Below are 27,064 nucleotides of genomic sequence, written 5' to 3' on the forward strand. Positions count from 1 at the left end.
ATGAGCGGCTCCTCCATGGCGAAGAGCGAGTCCCGCACTTCGCTGCTGAAGGCGGCGGGGAGCCGGAGGGCGGCGGGCGCCCAGTCCCAGCCCCGCGGCAGCCGCGCCCGGGACGGCAGAGGACAAGGCGGGCAGGCGGGGAGGGAGCAGAGCCAGGAGCCGCTCCCCGGGGAGCCCAGTGCCCGCAGGCCGCTCTGCCACCCGGGCGCCCGGGAGGACGGAGCGAGGGGCGCGGGGAAGCTGTCACATGGACGGGGGGAGAGCCAGCCGGAGCCGGCGGAAGGTGGTCCAAGGAGAGGCAGCGGCAAGGAACCGGTGCGGACATTCAGGCACCACCACCACCTCCCGCCGCACGCCAGCCACGGTCACCCCCAGGACCAGCATCAGCTCTCAGACAGGGATGGGGAGGAGGCAGAGGAGGACTTTTTCTTCAGTCACAGGCAGAGGTCCAGCAGAGAGTCCCTAAAGCTCTCGGAAGGCGCTTCACCTCTGTCCAAATCCAGCAGCAAGTACTCCACCAAGTCCAGCGGCAGCGATCGGTCGGTGGAAGCGGACCCCCTCTTCCACCAGCTGCACCCCATGCTCAGCTCGGTCTTTGGCCAGGTAAGGGGCAAAGCGCCTCTCGCCCCCTCCCTCCCTCCCTGCCTGCCCTCCGCGCCCCCTCCTCCTGCCCGCTCACGGACCTTCGGCTCCTCGTTCCGGAGCCCCCCGCGCCTCCGGGCGCAGCCCGCAGCTGTAAATGCACTGCTTCCTGGCCGCCCCTGCCGAACTTCTCCCGGCGATGCGGCACCGCCGGGGCGCTGCGGGGCCGGCACCGAGGAGGGCTCCGCGCCGGGGAGGGGGCGCGGGTCGGAGCCGCCCGCAGACCCCGGCCGCCCGCCCGCCGCGCCGGGCGCTGCGGAGGGCGCTCTCGGTTGTGCTGGCGGGGGAAGTGCCGGTGCTTTCCCTGTCGCCGGGGGAAGTTGTGGCTCTGCCTGCTGAGGGTGAGAGTCAGAGAAGCGGATTTTTAAAATGTATTTACTTATTAGATTCCATCTCTCTGGCTCCCCGCCTTGCTTTGCTGTATTTGTTTACATCTCCTTATGGTACATTTCTGTACAATCAGCATATGAATCATTTCTGATGGCAGAAGCTGTCAGGAGAAGGTAGTGGGGAGGAAGACAAAAAAAATCCTGACCCAATTCCGAAGCCTTCCCAGTCACTATGTTAGGATGGAACAGATGCTTTCGGTGTTTGCAAGCTCTTTTGGTACAAAGCTGTCGCTTTTAGCTGCTTCTGGTAGTGAAATTACCCAACAGGGCTACCCTCTAAAAATGAAAAGGCAGAGGGAGACTGGCTCGAAATTGTCTTTTAGAGCCATTTAGGGATGTTACTGGGAGATGTAATCTCCAGGAAGATTAATGTAACTGCAATCTCCCAGAAGCACAATTATAGGTATAAGCCAGTAGCCTGGGCAGCTAAGTTCCAGCCCTGGAAGTGATCGATTAAACCAGAATTATGATTTGTGGGGTTTGTTATCGTTGGGTCTTTTTTTTTTTTTTTAAAGCAGGTTTGGGAGGCTTTGCAGGGTGCCCATTCAAATTAAGATTATGGAGAGAATGAGAAGAATTTTTGTAATTGGGCGGAAGGAGGTGATGTACCCGTAGCTGTTTAATCTGGAGTCAGGAAGTGTTGTCTACTTCTGTTCATCTTGACTTCTCCAGAGAAAAATCAAAGCACATCTGTTCTCAACAATTTTGCATCCTCACTGACAGTCTGCTATTTATGAATGTTACGGTTGTGTTTAACTCAGAATGAGTATTACCCTCCCTGTGCCAATGGTGTACCAGAAGTCTAGATTAAAATTTCGTAGTAGCAATAAGGAAGGGCCTGGTGAGTGGCTTGGTGCTCGACCAGGTTACAAAAAGCAATACTTCAGCATGAGGCTTTGAAATCCATGGTCTCAGCTCTGACTTGTGCTGTACCTGTAGTTCTGAGGAAAGTGAAGACGTATCTGAGAACAGATTTTAAGTCTATGGAGCTATATGTCCCCAAAGTGTCAGAAATACAAACAGATCCATGCCAGGGCATGGACTCACAGAAACCTCTCTGGTTTTGAACTCAGTCCTTACCTGAACAGCATCTTTATTTTACCTGCTCTGCTACTTGCATTCCAGTGTCATAAGACACTTCTGAAAGCCATAAACTTAGCAAAATTTAATTGCGGTGTTGAACAATGCCCCTTACAGAAAAGAGACAGGTACAATTCTAGTTTTCATCTTTTCACTGGATATGTTGCACCAGTGCTTATAAACAAACACCAACATCTTTCTTTTAGAGCATAATATTATTTATTCCCATTTATCTCTGTATTCATGCCTCACTTGCTTTGTTTAAATTAACTATGAGAGAACGACCATCTAGTGGAGATTTTAGGATGGGCTTTTAGGAGTGGGCTGTAGTAGGGCTGTACAGGGGATTTGCGGATACAAGAAGGGGAACTATAATGTAGGATACACAAAGAGCTGATTACAGGAAGAGATATGTGAAGATTTTTTGCAGTGATATCAAAATCCTGGGATGAATAAAGGCCCAAGGATAAGAACTGTGGAAATTCTGTCATGGGACGGAATGATGGAAATTTTGTTTCTGTGAGTGAAGAAACAAATGCTAAGCATTGTGTAAAAATGTGAGTGATGTTTTGAGAGAGGCAAGGACTTAAACCAGCAGAAGCCCAGGTTGCAGCCTGGGCTGAGGCAGGGTCATAGGTGCGGAAGTGTCCAGGATTGCAGTATAAGGCTGCAGATGCTGTAACACCGGTCTGCTCCACATTGTAATTAGAAAAGATCAACAGCTCAGCAGACAATTTATTTAATACAAGAACTTCTCTCCAGCCCACACAGCCCACTGTGAAACAGTTAAAACAGTAATTTTGCAGTACATAGAAGGAGAGGAGCACAGTGATGCGTATCTGCAGCAGCAGAGCACTGTGGTCCAGCAGCACCAGTATATATTGTCCCAGCTCTACAGATGTGGAACATCATCACCCTGTTGTTCCATGGTGGTGCAGTGATGTGGTCGCAGATGCAGACACTACAGTGGTACAATCAGATACGCAGAAAAGATTGCAGGGATGACTTCACGGAGGATGTCATTATTGCAGTAACAGCAAAAAGGAGCAGCCCAGGACTACAGGGTTGTGTCTGAGGGAGACAGATTTGTAGCTGTGCAGAAAAAAAGACGGAGTGAAGGCAGAAGTGCTGTGTTTATATAACCAGCACAGCAATATAGTGCACTGTGGGTGTATACTCCAGGAGAATGCTAAGATACTGCCAGGATACAGGATGCAGTGATATTTTATTAATTAGGCTTATGCTATATTGGTGCAGTGATGTTCTAATATAATAAAGCAATAATACTCTTTTAGAGCATCTTACCATTTTGTAATTGAGTGGCACATGAATTAACAAATGTAGGGTAGTGTAATGATGTATTAGTATAAGCCAGGATGTCATCTTAGTCTAATGACATGTTTGCACACTGGATTGGCGAGGCAGCTGCAGAAGAGCACTCTGCTGTGGAGTTTATACCGGGTTTGCATGCAGTGCCACAGAGCACCGAGTGCCTGGAGAACACAGCACTGACAACGTGGTGGTGTGGTAATGCAATCCTGTGGCAGAACAGAGATGTGATACTGGTGCCATGCGGTAGGAGTTTGGCAGTGCATGGGTGTGATAATTGTGTAGTGTTGTAGCCTGACAGAAGAGTTTAGCAGTCTAATGATGTAGTAATACAATATTCCAGATGGGAGCTATTCTATACAGCAGTGATTACTTCTGGTGAGATATTAGCAAAGGGCTGTGCTGATCTGACAGCACCATCCCATTGTACCAGAAGGCAGCGAGTGAGGTGTTACCACCATGCCAGAGTTTTGGAAGCACAGCTGTGAGTTAGCACGAGGGCAACGCCACAGACTTACCTGGTGACAGAAGTGCAGTGTGAATATGGACTGGTTATACGATGCATGTGATAGTGGGACAGCAGTGTTTTAAAGTGGCCCTGCAGCGGCGGTAGCTCAGTGCAGTGTGAGAGCAGTGCAGTGACTCATGGGTGTAGTTGGCAAGGGATACATGTGCGATAATGCAGAACAGTGGGAAAGTGGTGAGAAAAGGGAGTGTGGGGAGGTTGTTTCATATAATTTTGGCCTGGTAGCAGGATAATGTTGGAGTAGCCAAGTGGTAAAGGAGTGTCATGGAGCAAAAAGGAGCATGCTGTCACCCCTGCAGAGCAGAATAGCATGACGGTCCTATAGTGCCTATAGCATGGCTACAGGACACAGTTTAGCAACAGTGCGGTATCGAGCAGTTGCACATCCATAATGGCAGAGGAGCAGTGATCCCTCGGCAGCAGGGATGGTGGTGAGGTGGCAGCCTGGCAGCAAGACACAGTTTATTAATGTGACAACAGTAGCAACAGCAGCACAGAGACTGGGACAGCAGTGCGGTAGCAGCAGGGACCGCGATGGAACAGTTTTGTGGCAGCAGGATTCCCGGGGCAGCAGTGATGCGGCAACAGCACCTATGGTGCAGCGGCAGCTTGGCACCGGGCTCAAGGCACAGCGCTGTATGGGTACTGCGGCACAGAAACCCACCGGTTCTTGTCGCTTCATTCCTCCTCTACCACAGCGTTGGCCTAGCTGGCACCTTTAAGAACAGCTTTTTCCGGGCCTTTGCTATGCAATATTAACTTGCAAGCGATCCTGCCGTGTGAGACCTGACCGTTTTCAGAGCCGTTTAGCTTTCACACCCTGCCTGACTGTTAAATTTTTCAGTGAAGTGATTCCCCAACAGTTTTCTGTCAATTGCCTCGGGTAGCATGGGGATCAGAGGGGTCAAACAATGCTGTAGGGAATCATTAAATATTTACAGGCTTCTGCTGTTAGCACTGTGGCCAAAGGGGCTTTTGTATTTCTATTTGTACAGGGAGTTAAAAGCCTCTCCTATCTGCACTGTCTCCCATTCCTGCTTTAATGTCAGCGTCCACGTTACCATTAAAATAGGGAAGGAATCTTTCTGCATTTCCTGTATCATTTTCCTTTTCTTGTCCTGCTCCATCTTCCTTTACTCATGGGCTTTAGTTCTTCTTAACAGGTCTCAATGGACCTTACAGCAAACTGGGATGACAGAAGTGGCCCTGTTTTGGGGCAGGATTTGTCCCCAGGCTGCCTGCGTGGGAAGCAGGTGTCAAGAACATTCTCCTCTAAACCAGCTGGGAGCGGGTAGGGAAAAAGTGCCTTGTCCAGCCTCTCACCTTTCTGGTCTGCTTATCTGCAGGATGACCTTGTTCCCTCCAATGGCTTCAGCTTCAGCTCATTCTAACGGGAGTTTTGCCCAAAAGCAGTCGCTGCATCAGGACCATGCTTGGAGCTCCGCCAGCGGAGAGCCGGGGAGCCCCGGCCAGCCCAGCCGAGGGAGAGTGGTTAATGGCTCAGTAATGGAAGTTTTCCTCTGGCCCCGTGTATTAGCGAGGGAGGCTGCAGCGCGTTGGGCCGCACTGGAGCGGTGACGCCAGCGATAGAAACTTTCGCGTGTCACGCTGTGGGATGGCAAAGGTGAAGGTGCAAGGTCTGGGGTTGCAGGTGCTTGTGTGCTGTGTTGTACCGTGCTGTAAGGGAGGTGAAGCAGTGGCATGTCAGGGCTCGTGGCAAACTGAGGACAGTCTCTGACAGCTACTCATTTACAATGGTAAATCAGCACAGTAATTTGGGGTGAACAGACTTCTTCTGGCTCAAAATGACCAACCACCGTAGTGTTGCTGATCCCATTGCGCAGTCTTAGCTCGCTGGTACGCAGCCTGGGTGCACAGGGTAGGAGGCAAAAACAACCCACAAGAAACACCGTATCCTCCCCCGACTTTTCCTCCTCTTTTTACGGCACCTCTGAAGGCTTGTTCCGGCCCCAGAAGGGTCCTCGAAGGGCGCGGGGAGGGAAGGGTGTCTCCGGGGCCGCAGGGGACGCTCCTGCAGCCGGCGGTACGCCCCGAGCTGCTGCCGTGCCCGGCCGGGTGCTGGGGCGGCCGGCCCCGCCGGGGCTCCCCGGGAACACGGCTGCGGGCGGCCGTCCACACGCCTTCTGTCCGCCGCGGGGCGCGGGGGACCCTCCCGCGGGGCTCCCCGGGACAGCGGGGCAGCAGCGGCTCCGCCTGGAGCCCCGGCCCCGGGCCCGGTTCGCCGCGCTCGGCGGCCCCAGGGCGCCCCCTGCTGCGGGCGGCGCTGCGCGGCCCGGCCGGCTCCTGCCCCGGGTCCCCTTCCGCGGCCGGCGGGCCCGCCTCGGCACAGACCCGGCGCGCCCTGGGCCCGCTCGTGCCGCCGAGACTTGGCCTCTGGCCGGTCCCCGGGCCGCCTGGTGAGTGTGTCAGACCCCGGGAGAGCCCCGTGGTTCCCGTGATGTAGGCGAGAGCCGGTTCAGGCGTCCCGCTGATCGCCAGGCTCGTATTCACAGGGGTCTGTGTATCTGTGTGGAGCTCATACGGCCTCTGTCCTTCCATCCCTGCATGTGTTGCCACAGCCCATGTCCATGCATGTGGCCTGGACATAAAGAGCCTTCGTATACATGTCTGTATACACGCAGCCTGTACACGTGCAGCCTCTGCTAAATCTTCTGTGTGGCTATGCAACCACCTCTGTACATGCATATGCATTCCTGTGCTTAGAACGATTGGTGTATGCGTACATCCCTGCCTGCTGACACCCGCCATACCTTCCAAGGTACGTCTCGTGTTTTCTATATGTAACGGACACAGACACAGAAGAACATTGTTCCACTTGAGCACATCCACTCAGCTCCCCCCTTGCTCAGCTTGGAGAAAAATTTATCATGTTTGTTGCTTGTAAAGAGCTTGAGGGATGTGAGCCAGACGTACAGAATCACTGAGGGGCAATGGATAAGCTTCCTGCCTGCAGTGGGTCTGCCAGCAAACATTAATCTTTGTCAGTGGTTTACTTTTTAAACAAATCTGTTTTAAAAGGGTATAGAAAGACATCAAAATAAAACCAAGCTAAAAGAACATTCATTAAATATTCCGTTCATGAAATATACAGCAGCATGATCTAATGCACTGAAATACACAAACCTTCTGGTTAGATTCAGCTTATCTTTTGAGAGAATAAAATCTTTCAATAATAAATTAATCGTCATAAATAAATTAGTCCACTGTGCATTCCATCAACCTATACCACCTTGATTTTTGTTTCATGCAATGCTGGGTTTGAACAAAGTGTCAGGGAAAAGTTTAGCTTTAGATGTAGTGGCTGGGCTGCAGGTTTGTCAGCTGAATTAGCTGTGGTTCTTGTAGCATCACAGCTTCAGTAACTGTTTTTCCCTGATGAGTCCATGAGTGGTATTGATTTCCAATAACAAGCAGCTATATGGTGTGCATCCAGTAAAAGATGCCTAGCTAACTTTGGGCTCCCTTTCAATAATCCTCTGACATTCCTGTGACCTTAGAGAGCAACAGCAGTGCCCATGAACTTGAGTAATCCTCCAATTTCAATCAAGTGCCCCACTTAGAAATAAAGACAAACAGCTGTCGTAGCTTGTATGGTCATATTTAGGTTTTTAGTAGCTTTCTGCACCAGCATAAGACCATGAACTCAATACTATCTATGAATGAAGTCACTAGCAATGTTCTAATATTTCTTCCACCCATTCCTCCCCTAGAGTACTTTGCACCTTGCAACCATCTTTGGAAAGAATATACAGCATTGCTTCATCCCACACAGATGAAATACATTCTCTGCTCTTGGAAGGAAACAGGCAACTGTGTAACATTGTGAGGCATCATGTCACAACAGTTGAAGGCAGGAAGTAAAAAACTGCTAGCAACCCCACTGTGTTCTGCTGAAATAACACAAAAAGGGTTTAGGTAGTTTGTGACCAGCTGGGTTGAGATATAGCCAGAGATCTCATACTGGGATATGCAGTTTGATTCTTCTAAAGGTGCTGTCAGATCCTTACTCAAAAGAGAAGTGAGGCAGACCTTGGTTTTATGGTGGCGTATCTCATGTAATGCTGCAGGGTTGGTTTGGAGTATTTGGTTAGTATTGGTTCCCAGGCCTCTGCTCATCTAATAATCAGCAATGCTTTCTGTAGTACCTCAGTGTGCCAGCCAAATACTGACCCCCTGTCCCTTTTAGTTTGAAAGAGGTGAGGGAGCCAAGGCAGAATTAGCTGCTTTTGCAGTAGTCCCCGATGGACAGAGAGTGATTCACAATTCTCATACTCCAGAGCAAAGAAAAGGGACCATGTAAGGTTTGTTTTAAATAATCTTTGTATTGCGTATACACAGCAAATTGTCACAGCAGCTTCTGAGCTGTCAAGCTTGTACTTGTCTTTTTGTAGCCCATTGATGATCTCGAAAGCAGAAAATATCCACAACATATTGTGCTCTGGCCAACACAACTCCTGCGCAGGGACTTGGAAGTTGGGCTAGTGCAAAACACATGGACCAGATCTGCATGGAAGGTGTCAGAAGATGGCACGTTCCCATGTCTTTTCATCTAACGCAGAATAAAGCTAGCTAATTACAGTCAAAGCTGTTCTAAACAGAAGTTGACAGTCCAGGCTTTGCTACCTTGAGAGGGATGGAAAATATCCTTGGTCTTTTTAATAACCTTTCTGTTGTTTGTGATTGAATATGATCCAATTGCTCTAATGGAGGAGAATATTATGCACAGCATGAGTCAGCAACACTTTCTTCCTGGAACAGCTGACAGCAAAGTAAGTTCCCAAACTCTCTGCAGAAATATTCCTCCCCCTAGATGAGGATCTGGACTGCATCCACCAATACCTGCTGGTGCCTCCCCTTGAGATGGACCTGTACTTGTCTGACTGGAATGTGGAACCATCCAAAGTTCATTCGAGGTTAGAAGACACAACTCAATGTACAGCAAAAGCACGTGGGAGCCTGACGCAGAAGAAGAGAGGGAAGCCAGTCGCAGAAGTTCGGAGTGCCTGTGCATGTTCCAGCCATCGGGAGCTTTGAAATGAGGCCCTCAACAGCACTGGCAATGGGAGGATGTTAACAATTCCAAATGCTTAGGCTCATCTGAGGTCATCCAGTAAACAAGACTGGGTTGTTTCTTGTAAAATACAGTTCTCCAGCCACCAGCTAAAGGGTGGTTGGGAGCAGATTTGAAAGCTACTAATCAATATGTGCACTCTCCGCTCTGTGATAGGAAAAAATAAGACCAAAAAATCTTGCCCCATTAGGATGAATTAAATAAAGTGGCATATTTTGAAATACTAAATCTTTGAAGCATGCAATGGGCTCTTGAAAAGATGCTACGAATGAGTTTTCCCTGCTTTACTATATACTCCCTTCAGAGACTAAGCCCCCTGCCTGCTGACATTGCCCTGTTGCAATGTTCGTGTTGTGTTGAGAACAACCATCTGATACAATGTTCCAGCAAGTGCAAGACCGTGCACTGAAACGGGCCTGGTATCTGAACAGTCTCCCCATACAAATCCATGCTTCCACTGGAAATTTTTGCCAAGCAAAGCTACAGTCTGATAAGCAATCCCAAGTTTTGGATTGACTTTTGTTCCTTCTGTTGTGGCTGTTGGATATTTGCTGCCACTAGATAAAGTTTCTGGCAGCTACCAAATGATTAGCTATGGTGGGATCCAACATTTTCCTATGAAATGAGCATTTCTGCTAAAGGTGCCAGCCCGAAGCACGGCACTGCTGCTTTTTAAAGAATCCAGACATATTAAACCACCTAAATCACTCCCTGTCCAATGCCAAGTCACCCAGCCTCCTCCCTGCTCTGTGCTTAGGTCAGTCAATGTGCCAAATACTTCTTTCCTGTGAGCTGAGACCTCGCTCTGTGCCAAACCACATCCGCTGAGGTCTCTGCTCTCCACCTTGGACCTCAGGGGAGAGGAAGGGATGCAGGCGCATAGGCAAGACTCACATTTCACAAAGTTCCTACCAATTTTTAGAAAGTTTACAACAGAGCCCCAGACCTTAAAAGAACAGTGTGATTGCCACAAAGAACAGTGTGGGAAAACCAGTATACATGCATGTGCAGCCCTCCCACACGCATACTGACTACCCCAGATATAGGCATACCCACAGATCAGCACCTACACACAAATGTTTTTGACACACTTATTCTCAGCATCCTGTTCTCTTACAGCAGCCTCAGTTGGAGGAAGGGAGAAAATATATTCCTTCTAACCTAATCTTCTAATGACCTTTCTGCCAACTCCACTTTCCTGCCTGTCTCTAAGGCAAGAACAAGATCCCGATGTAGAGAGGGATTTTCCTCCTCAGAGGTCAGCAGGGTCTGTCTGCTAGATTGCGATGTGCTGCCCAATTGTTCTTAAGAGATTCAGGTAAATAACGAGATAAGAAAATTGTTTATGATCACGGCTCTTGGGCCCCTTGCAGCTCTGCCAGAGTTCTTGCAGAGTCGAAGGACTGTGACTGTGCTGCAAACCTGGTGCAAGTGGGCTCCCATCGCCTCTTCCCTTCCTGGATTGTGAACTCCCTGCCAAGCCTGGCAGCAGGTCTCAGCCCTCTCACTCTGCCCTGCACGTTTCCTACAGCTGCCTGCAACTGCAGGGAAGAAAAGCAGGAGAGCAGGCAAAAGCGGCAACGTGCCATGATGGGTGGCTCCGAATGAGCTGGTACAAGCTAATATTTAGAGGGTGACCATCTCAACTTTTGTTGAGAGGCTTTTAGAGCTCGCTAAGACATGCTCAATGGCTGTCTTCCAAAGCTGTCCCGTGGCAGTCTGGGGGCTGTGATGGATTCTCCTGGCAGGAGACGCCTGACTCCCTTGCTCCGTTCCCTCTCTCCGGGAGGATGCGGGAGACGGGCACTTCTCAATTGCAGGGCGTTCCTGGCTGCCATGCTGCCTGTCAGGGGGAGATTCATTAGCAGCAGGGAGGCGATTCTCTCTCCTCTCTGCTCTGGAATTGAAGTCGTTTGTCTCAGGAAGGAGCCCAGGCACCTCGATCACTGTGTGGCAGCTTCTGCTCAAGGGAGACAAGCACTTCGTCAATAAACAAGGAGCCTGGGGAATGGCTCCAGCTGACAGAGGACATTATTAACAACCAGCACTTTGGCTGAGGGTAGATCAGCCTCCCATTAGCTGCTTTAAGAGGGGAAAGAGAAATAGAGCTGAAGATGGTGGCCTTGAGAGGAGCTGGGAGTTTCGGCATCCCCCTGCAAAGTCCCCCGCTGCAAGGCCCAGGGTTAGCACAGCCCCCAAGGAGTGACTGTATATTTCCCCAGCGTCAGGGGTCTTCAAACTGTGGTAGCAGGAGACAGGCCCAGCTCAGGAACAGTTTCACTTCCCAGCGCACCATGGGTGAGCTCTGCTATGGAGGTCTTCCAGACCAGAGTTTCCCCATCCCCTCTGTCCCTCTCTCAGTCTACCCTGGGTACAAGAGGTGACTTCCAGTATCTGCTGCTGCAGCTTCTTGCTTTGGAGGGCCTGTGGACCTTTGTGCAGCTCCTTCCCAAGCCATGCAGTGAAGAAGGCATTGAGGGGATCTGAGAGGAGGCTGTTCCACTGCCTTCACTCTTGGGAAGTATTTAGTACAAGGAAGAGTAAGAAACGCCATCGTGCATGGCTGTGCACTTCTAGCTGCAACTGGAACTGGAGAAGCTGTTGACTCTTGTCACGGTTGGACTCCTAAACTCATCTCCTCAGGTGGAAGAAGCCTCTAAGCTCTAAAGCAACTGTTGATTCACCTTATAATCATACTTAATTTGCCACAGCACCATCAGGATGGAAGCAGAGAAATCCCTGCTTTGTTGTGACATTGATAGTTCATCCTTCTCGGTCCTACAGCCCTAGAGCTACCAGGAGAGTGAGTCCTTGGCTCCTGCACAAAAAAGCTTGTGGTGCAAGTACTCAGCCCATGGGTTAGGTCTTTGTAGAGCCTTTTGTTTGGAACCATACTTGCAAAGAAAGTTGTGAAATCTTTCAGCTGAATACCTGAGTGTCCAGCCAGCCTGCTGCATAGACAGGGTGTAGGATCAGTGTCATCTTGGTCTTCACAGTTCTTGAAGGAGGTAGCTCTCCATGCCATGGCTTCTTATCACTGTGGAGCTGCAGCTGTGGTGGCTTCATAGCTAAGGGTGCATTCACTATCCTGTTCAGATCCTGTTGCCTGGGTGTGATGGTGAATTTTTTATGCAGTTTAGATCTCTTTTCAGACTGAATGCTCTTATGCTCAGCTTGAGATCAGAGGAAAATGTAGTGGGGACTCATCCCTTTTCTTTCAGAGATGATTCTGTTACCACAACAGACCTAAAGTCCAGAGCTCAGAGCTGGCTCTAGGTTTAGGACCCTCCTATTATTCCAGGACTCGGGTGCTTGAAAATGGAATGGATGGATCTAATGTCCAAATTCTTTGCTTCACATTATCTAGCCTGGGGCTGTTCAAATTTAGATTCAGGTGTGAGGCCATCTTTGGCAGTCTTGTGCAGGTAAACCGCTAGTTGATTTCTACTTGCAGAAAGCTGGAAAAACTTTGCTGCAAGACTGGCTCAAGGTCTCTCCCTTGTGGTTAAAAATTACTATCCTGGGTCTGAGAGTGTTGTAGGGTCCCTGGACTGCTGTCTCCAGGCTTGCTTCCACTGTGGCAGGAAAAGAATGAGGGACTTCTAGGTCTGCTGGTATTTATAAACTGAAACAGGTCCCACCCAGATAAATGGTCCATTTTTGCCCCGAAACGAGCTCTGGACTCTGCTGCAAGCCCCTAAGTGGATTGCCTTCTGGCCAGCCTAGCTCTCTGGTGATTGAAAAGCCAAGAGCAGTCAGAAGGGGGGTGGGTAGGGATGCGATGTTCAGAGACTGTGTGGACCCAAACTAGCTGGATTCACTGAACTCATCACTGAAATCACTTCTTGCGGTGCCTCTCTGTTTTAATTCTCCCTGAATCAGCCCTCTCCCATGAGTGAAACAATCTTGCCTGCAGATTGAGGGGGGTGGGAGGGATTTGAACATTAATCTGATGTAGATTATACATCCGCCTCCCTCTCTCCCCCCTTCTCACTCTCTCTCTCTCTCCCTCTCTTTCTGTCTGTTTCTCTCCCCTCCCTCTCCTTCCTGCTTCATCTCTTCAAGAAAGTGAACATAAAGTAAAAACACGGAGAGAGAGAGGCAGAGAGAGAAAAAGCTCCCTGAAGAGGGAAGCCTCAGCAGCCAGTAGCTGTTTGGATTTGCCTGGCGCTGCCTTTCTTGCTTTGCTCCCAAGGAATACCTTTAATGGGATCAGTTGCTTCAGTTCCTTTATAACCAAGTCCACCGGAAAGGCAGACTCAACATATTATGGGCAACTGTGTGAAGTCTCCACTGAGAAACCTCTCAAAAAAGGTATGTTCCCTGAATCAAAGTGTGTTGTGCGTTTCCAGCCCTGCTTCTTGGGATGGGTGACGTCGTGGGCAGATGGGAATGGGAGGTGGGAGAAACACAGAGATGCGTATGAAGGGTTCAGCTCTCTTCACCAGACTTTTTTTTGTAAGAGCTGCTCATGCAAGTGCAGCCGTTAGAGCCCGGGATGCTGAGAGCCATAACGTGTGTAAATAAATGTGTGCATATGCATGCACATGAGTAGGCTTGTGTCCTGCTCCGTGTGTGTGTGTATAGCTGTCCTCTGGGTATGTGCAAGCTTGTGCTTGTCCATGTGCACAGTATGCTGGCACACATCTTCTGTATGGGCATCTTAATGTATGTGTATATGTGTGAGTTTGTGTGTGTGTGTGCACGTGCTTCAGTTGAGAGGTATCTGCATGATTCTAGTCATGTGTGTCGTTTCTGTAGGGACATACATTGATGTACATGTGAATGGGTGTGTGTCTGTATGTATTCCTGTTGGTATGTAAGAATATGCACACCTAATGAGCCCATCTCAAGTATGTGTGTGTCTGTAGCTCTTTATGTCTCTATGCACACTTCCTGAGGTGCGTGAGCAGGCGTGCAGTGTTTGTTGTGAGTGTATGGGGGGGAATTTTTGTGCGTCACACACGTATCCCTGCTTGCATGGCGCTCTGTGTGTGTGTATACCTGCTAGTGGATATCCTCACAGAAGTCTGTATGTAGACATGCGTGTGTTTCTATGTATATCCATCCTTGCATATACACAGATCTAGTTTTGTTGGTATGTGTTTGGGTACAGTAGACTGTTTTTCTCTGTGATCTGTTTGTCCATGCTTCTGTTTGTGAGTGGATACACTGGGCCCTGGCTGTGTGTTTGTGCATCATGTCGCACGTCAGCACGGCCCATGTGTCTACATGCTTGGGCCCAGCTGGACTTCATCTGCGAGCTGCCATGTGTATCTGTTAGGCTTCAACCCGCGGTCTGCTCTGTGCTGAGGTTTTACAGTGATCCCAGGGCGAATTAGATTCAGGAACGACTCTGCTGTTAGGGACTAGATTGAAATGGGAATGAAGTGCCCCAGAAATATTTCTTGTTTGACTGAGGAAGGTCTTGCAGCACTGTGTACCTGTCAGCCGCACGGTTCTCGCTTAGCATTGCTGCAAATCTAATAACTCAGCAAAAAGCTATGCAATTCATTCCTTGTAAATTAAAAAGTTACACTAAGCATCTGAAGTTTTGCAATGAGGGGCTAGCTCTGTGGAGACCTTGCTGACAGTGAAATGCCACTGCCATCAGCGTGCTCCACCCAGGAGACCTTGCCACCCAGAAAAGCTCCTCTGGGAGGGAGCTGTTGGGGAGAGGACCTCCCTAGCAGGGAGTTTCTTCTGGCCGGAGATCTGCCTCTTCTGTGTAGAAACACAGTTTGCTTGTTATCTCGGCTGCTGTAAACAAAGCCAGTAATGGCGCAGTGCTGCGGCGGGCGAGCTGGGATACACAAGGAGGGAATTCATCACCAGGCAGTTAGGCAGTGCTGAGACCAGTCCCTAGGTCAGGGTGACCTTCAGGGAGAGGCAGAAGTAGTTGAAGTTCACCCAGATGTTGTACATACGAAAAACGAACTTGGTTGCTTGTAGGTCGCCTCCAACTTGCAATGAAAGGAGTTGGCTGCAGCTGTGCTCAACATGATCAAGGCAATTGCAATTAAAGTCTGACGTGTGGCCAGGCTGCTTGAATCAAAATGGATTCAAGAACTTATAAGCTCTCTGTCATCAATCTTCTAGGTAATTTATGCTTTCATTCCTAAAGGCTGCTTCAAATAATGCACTTTGTGCCTCGTTAGAAGGCCTGGGATGGCAGGACTAAAGAGAAAAAAGTTGCAAAGCTGAATTAGAGAATTTCTCAGACATCGCTCCAGCTAGCCATGAATTAAGGCCTAGAGCACTCATCCTGACAGGTCCTGGGGCTCTGCCGTTCTTTTGATCATGACACACATGACTATAGTGGAGACTTTGCAGATCAGTCCTAACATTGCACAGCTTCACTTGGATGTTTTATGATCCCAGTCTTTTTTCTCAGATTTTACCTTGGGCAAACTCATTTTGCTGAAATGGTAAAGAGGAGGGACTGTAGACAACGTGTGTGAAAGCTGCTCTTGGGTGACAGACTGGTCTCTTGAATACATGATTTCAGCCCGAAATTTGGGAGTCACTCCCAGGCACCGGCTGGCTTGGTCTGGGACTGGCTGACACGGGGGTACCTTGCCTGTTCAGGTGGCAATGCTCAGGGTTTGTTTCCACAATGTCTGCTGTTGGCAGCTTCACTTTCCCACTGTCGCAGTGTCCCCCCAGTGATCCCAGCAGCCAGCCGGGCTGCCTTTCCCTCTGAGAGGCACTGCAGTCGGGATGAAGAGGCCCTTCCGGGCTTGCTGCTCTGCAAAGTCCTTCTGACATGCAGGCAGGAAGATGAAGTGAATCCTGTTGCCCTTCTGCTGTGCAGAAAGGAAAAGCTTTGGCATCCAGGTCCCTCACTCTGCCACCCTTCACCATCACTACGGCCATCTCTAAATCAGCCTGGTCTCTTCCCTCTCCACAATCTGCTGGTCTGACACAGCCAAGGGCTGGACTCAGCCAGGAAGGGTAGTGGTCCTTTGCTTGGGGAAGGGACAGGGAAAGCCTGAGCTCCCCAGTCCTGTCCTTGCATTTTCCTTGTCGTGCATGCTGCTGTTTCCCCTGATGTTGCTTTGCCCCATACCCATATCACAGCTCCCTTCCCGGCTCTGCTGGGATGTAGGAGGAACATGGTGGAGGGAACTTTTGGGGATACTTGTGGGAGAAACCTGGGGGGCTGCTGGCAGAGGGAACATCGAATGCCATAAATCCTGCCTGCAGTGGCAGAGCGGGGCAGGGAGCCCCTGTTGGGGTCTCGCTAAGCCGTGCACCTTGTTGTCCTGGCACTGCAGTGGGTTGTCTGGTCAGGATCCTTGGTGGCTCTTGGCAACTGTTTCGTCAAACTGGCAATCTCTATCCGCACAGGAAAATAATGGGATGACCATTCTGTGGTACTGCTCTGTGGCTTGGTAATAAACTCTATTGACTGGAAGGGTCAGCAAACAAGGATTAGGGGCTGTGGGGCCTTCGATCTTTCACGTGGCTTCACTGGAATTAAACACAGAACTGATGTGGGCTATTTTAAGTGATTCAAATTATTTAGTATATTAAACTGAAAAATGTGCCAGGGAATAAAGCTGATAATTTTGAAAATACATTGCACTGATATCATGAAGCTGTGCAGTTCAACGCAGATGCCTTGACATTTCGCTGAGCTAGTAATACGCCGTTTGTGGACGGATGCTCATCTTTCAGGTGTTTAAGGACAAGTGTCTTTCAGGTTTTTAAGGACAAGTGTCCTATGTGTCAGATTTAATCAGAGACAGATTCCTTCCTCATCCATGACTGCAATGAAAATGCTTTTTTGCTTCATCATTTTTTTTTCTCCATGGCTTGCTTTTTGAGTTGTTTTTATTTTGATGCTTGATATTCACATGACATTATACATGAGCAGATTGGTGTAAGGCTGCGTACAGAAAGGCGAACTACAAACCATGTGTGCAATATAATAGCACATGGCAGACACAGCAAGTAGATACAATAGACTCGGACAAGTGTGAATGGGGCGTGTGTGCGTATTTGGTCTTTTAGCCTGAAAAAGCACCTCAGGCTTTAAGGAAAGGGTTAATAGAGACAATGACAATTGACAGAGCTTCTCTGATCACCCCTGGGAACACTGGCTGTAAAAGTAGAATCATTCCTGAAGAGGAATCTGATGTATGATTAATGTTTATTCTATAAAACCAAGGGTCCTGTGGGTTGTGCTGGCTTTTTATAGCTGCATGGGAATATCAGGATAAGAGTTTTCTTGCAGAGCCAGGGAAATGCATTTCTATAAAAGGAAAGCAGTGCCTCCTTATAAAATCCAGTGCTGGATTCTGTTCTGGAGCCCTAGCTTAGCAGGACCTGTGCACTTAGGAAAGTGTGCAAATGCAAACAGATAAAAATGTGCCCATGCCTGATCTCTACTTTGGGACTGTCAGTGATTAGAAGAGGCCAGTGCAGCAACTGCCTGAGACCCTGAGGATGTAACTAATTAGAAGTGGCACGGGAAGTGTGAGCCTGCAGTTGGCAGAGCCACCTGATGCTCTAAACGGCCTTCTAATAATATTATAAAGTGTGTGATGCTGTGTTGCTGAAGTGTAACATGGAGCCTAGCACAGTGCCTTTGTGCAGGCTCTGCCTGGTGTCCTGGGGATGCCCTGGCTGACAGGGCTCTGCCAGCAGCTTCGCCCTGGGCACAGGCTGGCACACGTACTGTTAGGTTCGGGCGTGCTTGTGCTTTGCAGCTCATTCAAGGGATCGTTAACTCTGGAGCTGATAGTGGGAGCGTGGCCCTTTGGGCTGTGTCTGGGTAGATGTGAGCAGTGCTGAGAGTTTGATGTCGTTTCAAAGCAAAATTCTCCTGGTTGGTTGTACTTCTATCAGCTTTTGAAAGTGAACTCCTGGACTTACTGCTTCTGTACAAATCCTACTAGATCAGCGGGGGGGATGCAGTGTGGACCAGGTGAAGGAAATTTAGCAATAATGTCTCTGTGAGGCGGTTCAGTAAAACTTCAGAGCAACGGCTGGGCGAGACGGGGAGGTAACATCCTCTGTTGTGTTGTTTGCTTGCTGCTGGTTGGCTGGGAAGATCCGCCATGAGGAGAAGACGTGCTATAAGGCTGTCCAGACGAGCGAAGAGGGGCCGTCGGCTTGCGAGTACCAGGGTCCACTCATGGTGCTGGCCCAGAACTGCGCCGTCATGCACAACCTGCTGGGGCCAGCATGCATCTTCCTGAGGAAGGGCTTCGCAGAAAACAGGCAGCCTGTACGTAAGTTACACCCAGCCGGGCGAGACATGCACAAAGCCACGTGGATGCGAGCCGGGGATGTGGAGCTGCCTGCATGCTCCGTCTGCGTGGAGCTCTCTAACCCCCAGCCCTGGGTCTTGAGCATCCCGGCTCCAGCTCCAAGTGCAAATACAATCACAGGCAAATGTCTAAGCTGAAGGATGTGCAGAGATATCCCCATGCCTAAACACCAAGAAAGGAGGATTCTAAAAATGCAGCTGTGGAAGATAGATCCAAGCCTACACTCAAGTAGGCATAATCATATGGACTCAGGAGAAGGACTTAGGACTTCAGGACTTACATAATCATATGGACTCAGGAGGAGTCCAGAGTTCAAAGCTGTTATTCCAGCAAGACATCCACATCTCATTCCCAGAGGCTCAGATTAGCATTTAAGGCCTAAAAAGCCACTTAATCGGGACATCCGTATTGGGGACAAGCTGTCCCACAGAGATGCCCGTATTTGATACTGTTCCTATCAGCTCACAGTGAGCACACTAGTACCAGCAGAAATAAGCATGCATCTGCCTCCTCACAGATACCCAAACACAATCTCTTACACATCATCATACCCAGCCTGACACTGCAGCAATCCCAGCCAAATAAAGCAAAGAACATCAGTCTGTCCTTATATTTGCAAATAGTGCCAGACTACCAAATGCTATTACCCGTACACACACAGAGATAAATAGCAAAAACACATCTATCCATTCAGTCACAGCTATTTGTAACTATGTGTTCATATGCATCTAATGTATGCATTTATATACAAATAATAAAAATACGTGTTTGTATGTAAATTCAAATGTATACACCTGGACATGTTAAATATACATAAATATGCACCCCAGTAGTGTATCTTTACACGTAGTAAAACATATTTTTGCGCGTAAACATTCAGTTCCTACAATAACATGAATTTAAAGACATACACAAACATATGATTAACATGCTTTTTATGGATATGTGTGAGTGAATATGTGCATTGTCAGATATTCACCCAGTGCATTCCATATTCTTGTGGTGATACAAAGCTCACCCCAATTACCTGAGAGTCAGAGCTTTCTTGCCTCTGTAAGAAATCTCTTACTCGTGCGTTGATATGGTTATCTACAGCTGTAGGAGACACCTAGATCTTTATTTCTGAAACCTCTTCTTCAACCAACAACCCAAAAATTTGTCATTATTGATGAAAGGGCTTTTGTTCTTCCTAACCTTCAGCCACTAAGTGATCACATATTCCTTGTGCCAGTTCACTAAAACACAAAACAATAATTCTCACACAAGCACACTTGCTGGCATGCACAGAGCTACCTGTCATAGGAGATAGGTCCAGCTCCCTAGTGGAAGGCTCACAGCTGGACAAGTATCCATCCTGCTTAGGCCGTGGAAACTCACAGTACCCTAAGAAGTCTCCAAAATAGGATTAGTGATGTCTCTAACTACCCTAATGTAGAATAAATGCATCTGATAAACAGCTTTACTTTTACTGACTCTCTAGACCAACAGGATTTATTGTGCATAGAACAGAAATAAATGAGGGTAAGACCATTACGTATAATGGACTCTCTGAGGGTCCCTCTGCTCCTATCTAGGATCTAAACTCTGAAGAGTTTTATTCCTCTTTCCGTATGTTCTCCAAAAGCTTTAGAGTGATTCAGCCCATTTCTTCCCAAGCAATTTTCCTCCTTTATCATTTTAGGGGATCTTCTTTCAAATTTAAAACAGAAAACCTCTTCATGACGTTAGTTATCACTTGAGTCAGATTTTTGGAGGGACGTAAACCCTCCCCCTCCTTTTGCATTCGCAGTCTGTGGCTCTCTGATGGTAGAATCTGCATGTGCAAAGATATGCTCAGAGCCCTGCAAACGCAAATGCCTTGGTGTGCAAAATTAGAGCCGGTGCTGAAGCCCCCATTTTTGACATGTGTCAGTCATGTTGGTTGCAATGTGGTCTTCAGTGAGCGAGGTGGAGGATGGTCTTGTGACGACTGCACTAGAGGAAGGCCTGGGTCCTACCCCAGCCACTCTCACAAGACAGCACTTACTGCGGGTGAGCCACAGCACCCTTTGCCCCGCGGCAGTGGTAATCATACCCCCGCATCTGCTGCCGTGCTGAGCCGGCTGTCGGCACACAGCAGTATCTCCGGGGGTTAATGTTTGCGAACTCTGGAATGAGGTGCACAAGGTGTTGGTACTGATCACGGGTGGTTTTCATCTGCTATTTTATCTAAGGCAGGAGGGCAATAACGCCTCCTGCATCTGGTCTAAGGAGTTTGAATTGTTTTATTACTTGGTGTTGAAAGCAGAACAAATGGGATGACATGTTTGAAAATACCAGGTCTGTGAAGGATGAAACGGCAGAGCCAGCACACTCTGACAGTTCCATCCAGCACAGAGATGCCTCTGGGAAGGTTATGAGTGGCAAGCTGGTCATTTCTCTGGCACAGCCCACTTTTGCACAGACGTAAACCAGTGTGTGTCCTAGTTTGCTATGCACTCTGAGCAGCTGCCATTAGAGTTTCCAGAGGAGCCTGTGGTTAAATAGCAAAGGATCATCCTTCTCAAACTGATCAAGGGCACCATCTCCAGGGACACGTGGTGAGGCTGGAGGACACCTGGAAGGCAAGGAGAAACTCCCCATGGTTGGGGGGAAAAGCCAAGAGTGAGACGACAGAGGAGATCGCATTTCTGTGTTTCCATATTCTCAGATGTTTTGGATTTGCCTGGGAGCCATGAGAGGAATTAGAAAGGGCATTTAAACCAGAAAGCAGTGCATTTCCATGCTCATCTCTTCTTCCTGGTGCAGTGTTGGAATTTTCCTATACTCTTTTATATCCTCTCCCTTCTTCCAAGAAATTCAAATTGGATGTTTGAAGTTGCAGTGTTTCCTGAACATGGTGAATCCTTGTCCTGTTTTGTTTGTAGATGACCTTGATGATGTATATGTTGTGTGTCTGCCTCATGCCTGGTTTCGAAATGCTTGTATATGGAGTTGAGGCTGGGGGAAAGGGGGAAGTTCCTACCTTTTTGTGGGGACTGACTGTAGGAGGTGGTACTGGGACGTTGGCTGTAAGAGAGCTCATGGCTGTCGCTGTCCTGCCAGAAGGACAGGCATCAAGCAGTGATCCAAGCAGATGATGGTATAGACCTGCTGGTTACAGTGACTGCTTCCAGCTGTTTTGATCTGGCTGTGTCAGCGGGAGCTGCGGTAGGAGATACAATCAGAGCTCTAGAGGAGATCATAACTGCTGCAGGGACAGTCTCTGCTCCAGGACTTGGTGCTGGGGAATGATGTAGGAGCTTCATGAAGGTGCTCATAGTACCATCAGGTGGGGAAGCCACACATATTGCTGTGCTGGCCCAGGTCTCTTCTATTTTGGTGGAACACCCGTCATCCCCCTGTCCAGCAGATGAGAGGGAGAGGGGCTTCCACAGAAAAGTGTGCAGGCTAACACCCCTCCCGTTGGGGAGGAGAGCTGGGAAGGCTTGCTAGGTAGATGGTATTAAACATGTCATCACCTTCTTGTTTCTTCTCTCACTTTCTGGCTTGTCCCAGAACTGTTTGCACCAACAAGTGCTATTCTGAAACTATGTTTGTGGCAAGCAAATGTCTTTAACATAGTATGTTCTCTTTTTGCAGGATAGAGAACTGCGTCCAGAAGAAATTGAAGGTAAAATTTGTCGTTCCTTCTGTGTCACCTTTCTCCCTGCCCAGTGAAAACCTACTGGCTGGCCCTTCCAGGTTGGCCCCCGTGGGGTAAAATAATTTGGGGCAAATCAAGAGAGATGGTTACTGGAATAATTCCTGGAAACCCCAGCAAAAGAAATAATATGTAAAACTGCAAGAGTGCTGACTATGAAGGAATTTGCATCCATTCCAGCTTCTTCAGGGTGGGAGGATAAGTAAGGGGATATTGGCTGTCCACCCCAGCTCCCACAGAAAGTGTTGTAGAGCATGGTACAATAGTATGGCTCCAGGGAAGCTGGTTTACCTGCTAATCCCCACAGTGAGGGCTATATAATACAGTGCAGGGGTAAAAGTTGGGAAAACTTATTAGTTTCAGTTTCTTTAGGGAGTGCAGTTTAGCAATGATCAGTTTGTGACACCTGTAGTCCAAGCAAGCTTTCCTGTAAGGAATGAGTCAGCAGTGCTGCTGATAGAAGAGCTTAACATTGCTCCAGTCATTGCCTCTTTGCAGGGAGATCTGCTGGGAAAATACGGAGTATATTAGGGAGTCTGGCCTCATAAAGTGCTGCTGATTCTGGGGAGGTTTCTTGGAAAAGGTATTTCAAGCTCTCACTGACAATATTGTTCTTTTTGGATCCACTCCTACAGAATTAAGAGAAGCCTTTAAGGAGTTTGATAAAGACAAGGATGGGTTTATTAACTGCAGGGACCTGGGGAACTGCATGCGAACCATGGGCTACATGCCTACTGAGATGGAGCTAATAGAGCTCTCCCAGCAGATCAACATGAACCGTGAGTAATATCCACCTAGCTGTACCTCCCTGTTGCTGCTGTGCCCTGCATCATTGCCTCGGGCTCTCTCAGTCTCCTGCTGTCTCTTTTCCTTTGGATTTCCCCCCCTCTTCTTTTGGTTCTCATTTTCACTCCCTATCATCTCTCCTGTTTGTTTGTGGTCCCTAGAAGTTGATGCCTTTGTTTCTTGCTTATCAAAGGGACTGCGTGGACTGTGCTGTATGGGAACAGTGAGTGGAAGGGTTGTCCTTCATGCTTATTCTGTCAGGCATAAAACTGCCCTTGATGTGGGCAGTTAGACATTGGTGCACAGGTTGTGGGTGTTGTCATATTGAAGCTGTTGTCAGATGGTGTCAGACTAAAGAAAGAGCCTGGGAAGATGGAGATGCTTTGGTCGGATGGGTGATGGATAGGCTGTTCACTCTGTGGTGGTTGTTTGTGGATCTGCTGTGTGCCTGGGGATGGGCTGTGAGCGAGCTGTGCTGGCAGTGTCAGATGGGGGCATCTGCTGGAGTCATGGAAAAATGTGACAAACACGTCCAGTTCACTGTAACTGTGTTTGTGCCCCTTGTCTTTCACCATCATTTTTTGTCACCTCTTGTCTGTGGCAGTGCAGGGTATTACCCTCAGCCAGGTGGGAAAAAGGATATATAGTGCACGTTATTTCTGACACATGATGATGTAAGAAGGACAAGTTACTCGGTCAAGGGAAGGAAAACAGTTGTGACATACGCAACCAGTCACACAGAAAAGCAGCTGATAACCCTGGCACACAAGTGCTTAGGAATTTGAGAGTGTTACTGCCAGCTTTCAGATAGGGGACAAACAAGAAAAAGGACTAATACGATGAATAAACAGTTGGACATACATTAGCCACTGCTAATGGAGCAAGACTCCACCACTGCTGCAGGATACTGCCCAGGCCATGCAGGAACATCATGCTGTGCCCTTGCCGTACCCTTTGGCACAGGCGCAGCAGAGGGGTGCTGTAAGCACTAGAATGATCAAGCTTTTAATACCTAGTACGTGATGCCATAAGTATGTGACAGTCTGTGGTAGCCTAGGATGGAATAGCTTGGGCTCATTCCTCCTAGCCCACAATCCAGAAAACACAAAGACAGTGTAAAACTACCTCTGCTTTTCCTTCCACTGTCCTGCACCTTCTGTGCTTTGCTTCCTGGAGAACCAAGCCCTCTCTGGGGCACACAGAAGTGCAAAGTGAGTGCTGGGCTTGGCTAACGTATGGAGTTCTTACACACGATCTTTCGTCTTGTCCCAAGTGGGTGGCCATGTGGATTTTGAAGATTTTGTTGAGCTGATGGGACCAAAGCTGCTAGCAGAAACTGCAGACATGATTGGTGTAAAAGAGCTCCGCGATGCCTTCAGAGAGGTGAGTGCTCCCTACTGCATGCCCCCCAGAGAGGTGAGCAGCAGGAGACAGGAAAGAGAGAAGACGCACTGGGGAAGAGAAGAGGAGGAGGAGAGAGCAGCACAGTGGAAGACAGAGAAAGAGCCAAGCCAGGCATGAAACAAGGGAGGAGCAGAGAAAGTCACTAAGATAAGGGAGCCCTTGAGGCAAGGAAGAGGAAAGCTGGTGCAGACACAGCAGTTACGAGGGGTTTCTGAGGAGAAAAGACAGACTGGATCGAAAAGGCACCCAAAGGAGTAAAAGGAGGGACACAAAAGGAATACAGGAAAAACAGGGCACTCAGGAGCAGGACAATACAAAATCCAACCCAGAGCAAGATCCATTTCCATTAACTGTATTTCCCCTGCTGGTATTTTTCATGTACTTGCAGTTTGACACCAATGGTGATGGGGAGATCAGCACCAGTGAGCTGCGAGAAGCCATGAAGAAGCTTCTAGGGCAGCAGGTGGGCCATCGGGATATTGAAGAGATCATCCGGGACGTGGATCTGAATGGAGATGGGCGTGTTGATTTTGAAGGTGAGAAGGGATCAACGCTCCCTGTCCGTCTGCTCTGATGTGAGTCAGAGTTTCAGCTCAGAGGCAGAAGTGGAAGGAAAGATTCACATGCTCAGGGCCCAGGTATCTGAAGTATGGAGAAAAAATCAAACAATGTTTTTTTTTCCTAGTCAGCTGAGGAAAATGGAGGATATTGGCCCACACAGGAAATTCCTCAGCTGAAGTGTTCATTTGTGTATCATCTCTTGCTGCATCTCAGTTTCAATTGGGTCTCCATAATTCTAGCATGGTAAGAGATATGCCCTGTCACAGAGAAGCAGATTCTGGTGCACACATGCTGTGCCAGCCTTCTTTTTATGGGGCATTTTCCTTTCTGTTAAATCTATTGCAAGAGCTGTGAGGAGGCTGGATTGGTTTGGAGAATGCATTGCACCTTCCATTTCCTCTGGCTCACCTTGTTCTCTGGGTTTATAGAGAATTTGTTTCTGTGCCTTTATTGCAGAAGATGGTCACATGCCAGATGTGCTCACTAGGACTGCAGATATCTGATCTAGAGGTGTCATGTTAAATCCTAGAGATAATTCATTTCTTCTCCCACTTTTCGTGCCAGAAGGACTTGGAAAAATAAGAGTGGTTAGGCTACTATCCTAGCCATTAGCCATGGCAGGAGCAATATTAACAGATCTCAGGGTTTCTGGCAAGGGAAGCAGTTGATATCGGACAGCTAAGCAGATATAAGAGCTGGAAGGTGTGAGAGCATGGCAGGCTGCTTGTTTTCCTAGTGCATATCCAGACGTCCCTTTGCAGTAAGGGTGAAGCACAGGAACTACAGAATTAAAATAAAATTGACGTCATTTTTTTTGGCTGAGAGGCATTCCTGGATCTCCTACATGACAAGGAGTCTCAGTCCTCAGGATTACTGAAGCTTCTGAGGGCTTTGAAAATGCTAAAAAACTAGAAGTGTCTCCCTAGAAAGTATCTGGTAGCTGCAGTTGTTCTAATGCACTGGCTGATTACATGACAGTAGCTCTCCTTGTTTCCCACAGCTAAATTATGTTAGACAGCTAAAATACATGAAATGCTATCCCAGTATCATTTTCTCTGTGAGTTACTGCTTTAGTTGTCAAAGGACAGCTCCATCAATGGAAAAGGAGAAGTCAAGGGGGTAATTTCCACTGCCCTCCTCATTGCAGAGTTATTAGTTCCTCGGCAATTCAAGTGCAGAATGAAGACACATTTATATTTGATGTCATTTACACTCAATTTGAACAATTGTAATTGACTTCACAAGCTGCAGGGTGGTGAAGAAATAGATCCAGGGTATCCTTACAGTTAACCTGTATCTTTAAAAACAAGAAGTCCATCAAAGTAAACCTTTCTCTACAAAAATGCTGGTACCTACCAAAACACTAGTGCTTTCCCACACTGGTGTCTCTGTGAAGTGGCAAGCTTACTAAGAAATCATACTGTGTTCCCAAGACTATAAATCAAGGTTCCCTGAAGTTACAGTAAAGGGAGACAACACTTGCTGTAGTGTCTCACAAGGAGTTGCTTGTGCAAACAAGACTGTACACTGGCTGGGAAGGAGTCCGAGGCAATGAATTGACCTGCTAGTGGGATCATATCACCGTATTTAATGCAAGGATTAAAGCCCATTTTGTGTGAGCTCTCCAGGGCCAGTCATGGAGCGGCAAAGACCTGCTGGCAGTTTGTGGGCTTGGTTTCACCCTGTCTGCATGCTGTCTCCAGGGAATGAGAGCTGGGTTGGGGACCATGGATGCCTTCTGCTTCAGGGCTGTCTTTTCTTGTTGGTTGCAGAGTTTGTTCGCATGATGTCCCGTTGAAGATTATTCTCAGCTAAAGAAGAATCAGCACCTTAGAGAGGGCAGAAGAGGACCTAGATGGAGCATCTAGCCCCGATGTTCCCACATGAAGGTTTATCGGCTGGCTGCAATTGGGACATTGCAAGATGACCTGCTGCTCCTCCCTCATGGTGGTCCCCATGCCCCTCCACCCTTTCACACTGTGAAAGACTTGCAACTTCCTACAACTGGAACCATTCTTTGGAGATGATTGCAGGAAACTGCAGAGCCAGGACTTGCCATGATGCTTTCATGGGATATTTGCAACTTTAGACTCCTCCTCCCCAGCTTTATTCTCCCACCAGCGGCTGCAAAGCAAGAGCAGGAGAAATCCTCCTGGCTTGGTGGATGAGAGCAAAGCCATTGGGACTGGTGGCAGCCTCAGGGCGTGCTCTGCACTTCTTGGTTTTCCTTGGTGAACCGTGTCTGTGTTTGCTGTCTGTGTGTGTGTGTCTATCTGTGTGGAGTTATTTATGCTT

The 27,064-nt window shown here is 48.4% G+C and overlaps 1 protein-coding gene across 3 annotated transcripts; it reads left to right on the top strand.

Moving 5' to 3' along the window:
• CABP1 (calcium binding protein 1) lies at window positions 1–27,064 on the top strand. 3 transcript variants are annotated; one of them, XM_050906743.1, is made up of 7 exons: window positions 13,328–13,372; window positions 18,117–18,293; window positions 21,958–21,988; window positions 22,654–22,797; window positions 24,078–24,187; window positions 24,597–24,744; window positions 26,542–27,064. In XM_050906743.1, the coding sequence occupies exons 1-7, from the start codon at window positions 13,328–13,330 to the stop codon at window positions 26,565–26,567; spliced, it is 681 nt and encodes a 226-aa protein (XP_050762700.1). In that variant the 3' UTR covers window positions 26,568–27,064. The 3 variants fall into 3 exon arrangements, with proteins under 3 accessions (XP_050762699.1, XP_050762700.1, XP_050762701.1); XM_050906742.1 differs by lacking the exons at window positions 13,328–13,372; window positions 18,117–18,293 and adding an exon at window positions 1–603; XM_050906744.1 differs by lacking the exon at window positions 18,117–18,293.

Source organism: Gymnogyps californianus, chromosome 16, assembly GCF_018139145.2.
Source record: "Gymnogyps californianus isolate 813 chromosome 16, ASM1813914v2, whole genome shotgun sequence".
In the NCBI taxonomy this organism is placed as follows: Eukaryota; Metazoa; Chordata; class Aves; order Accipitriformes; family Cathartidae; genus Gymnogyps; species Gymnogyps californianus.

Bases quoted from the DNA above. Each gene is read 5' to 3' on its own strand.
- CABP1 (XM_050906742.1), top strand. From the start codon at position 1: ATGAGCGGCTCCTCCATGGCGAAGAGCGAGTCCCGCACTTCGCTGCTG. The intron at 21,989-22,653 runs GTAAAATTTGTC...CCACTCCTACAG, and splicing joins GCGTCCAGAAGAAATTGAAG to AATTAAGAGAAGCCTTTAAG. The intron at 24,188-24,596 runs GTGAGTGCTCCC...ATGTACTTGCAG, and splicing joins TCCGCGATGCCTTCAGAGAG to TTTGACACCAATGGTGATGG.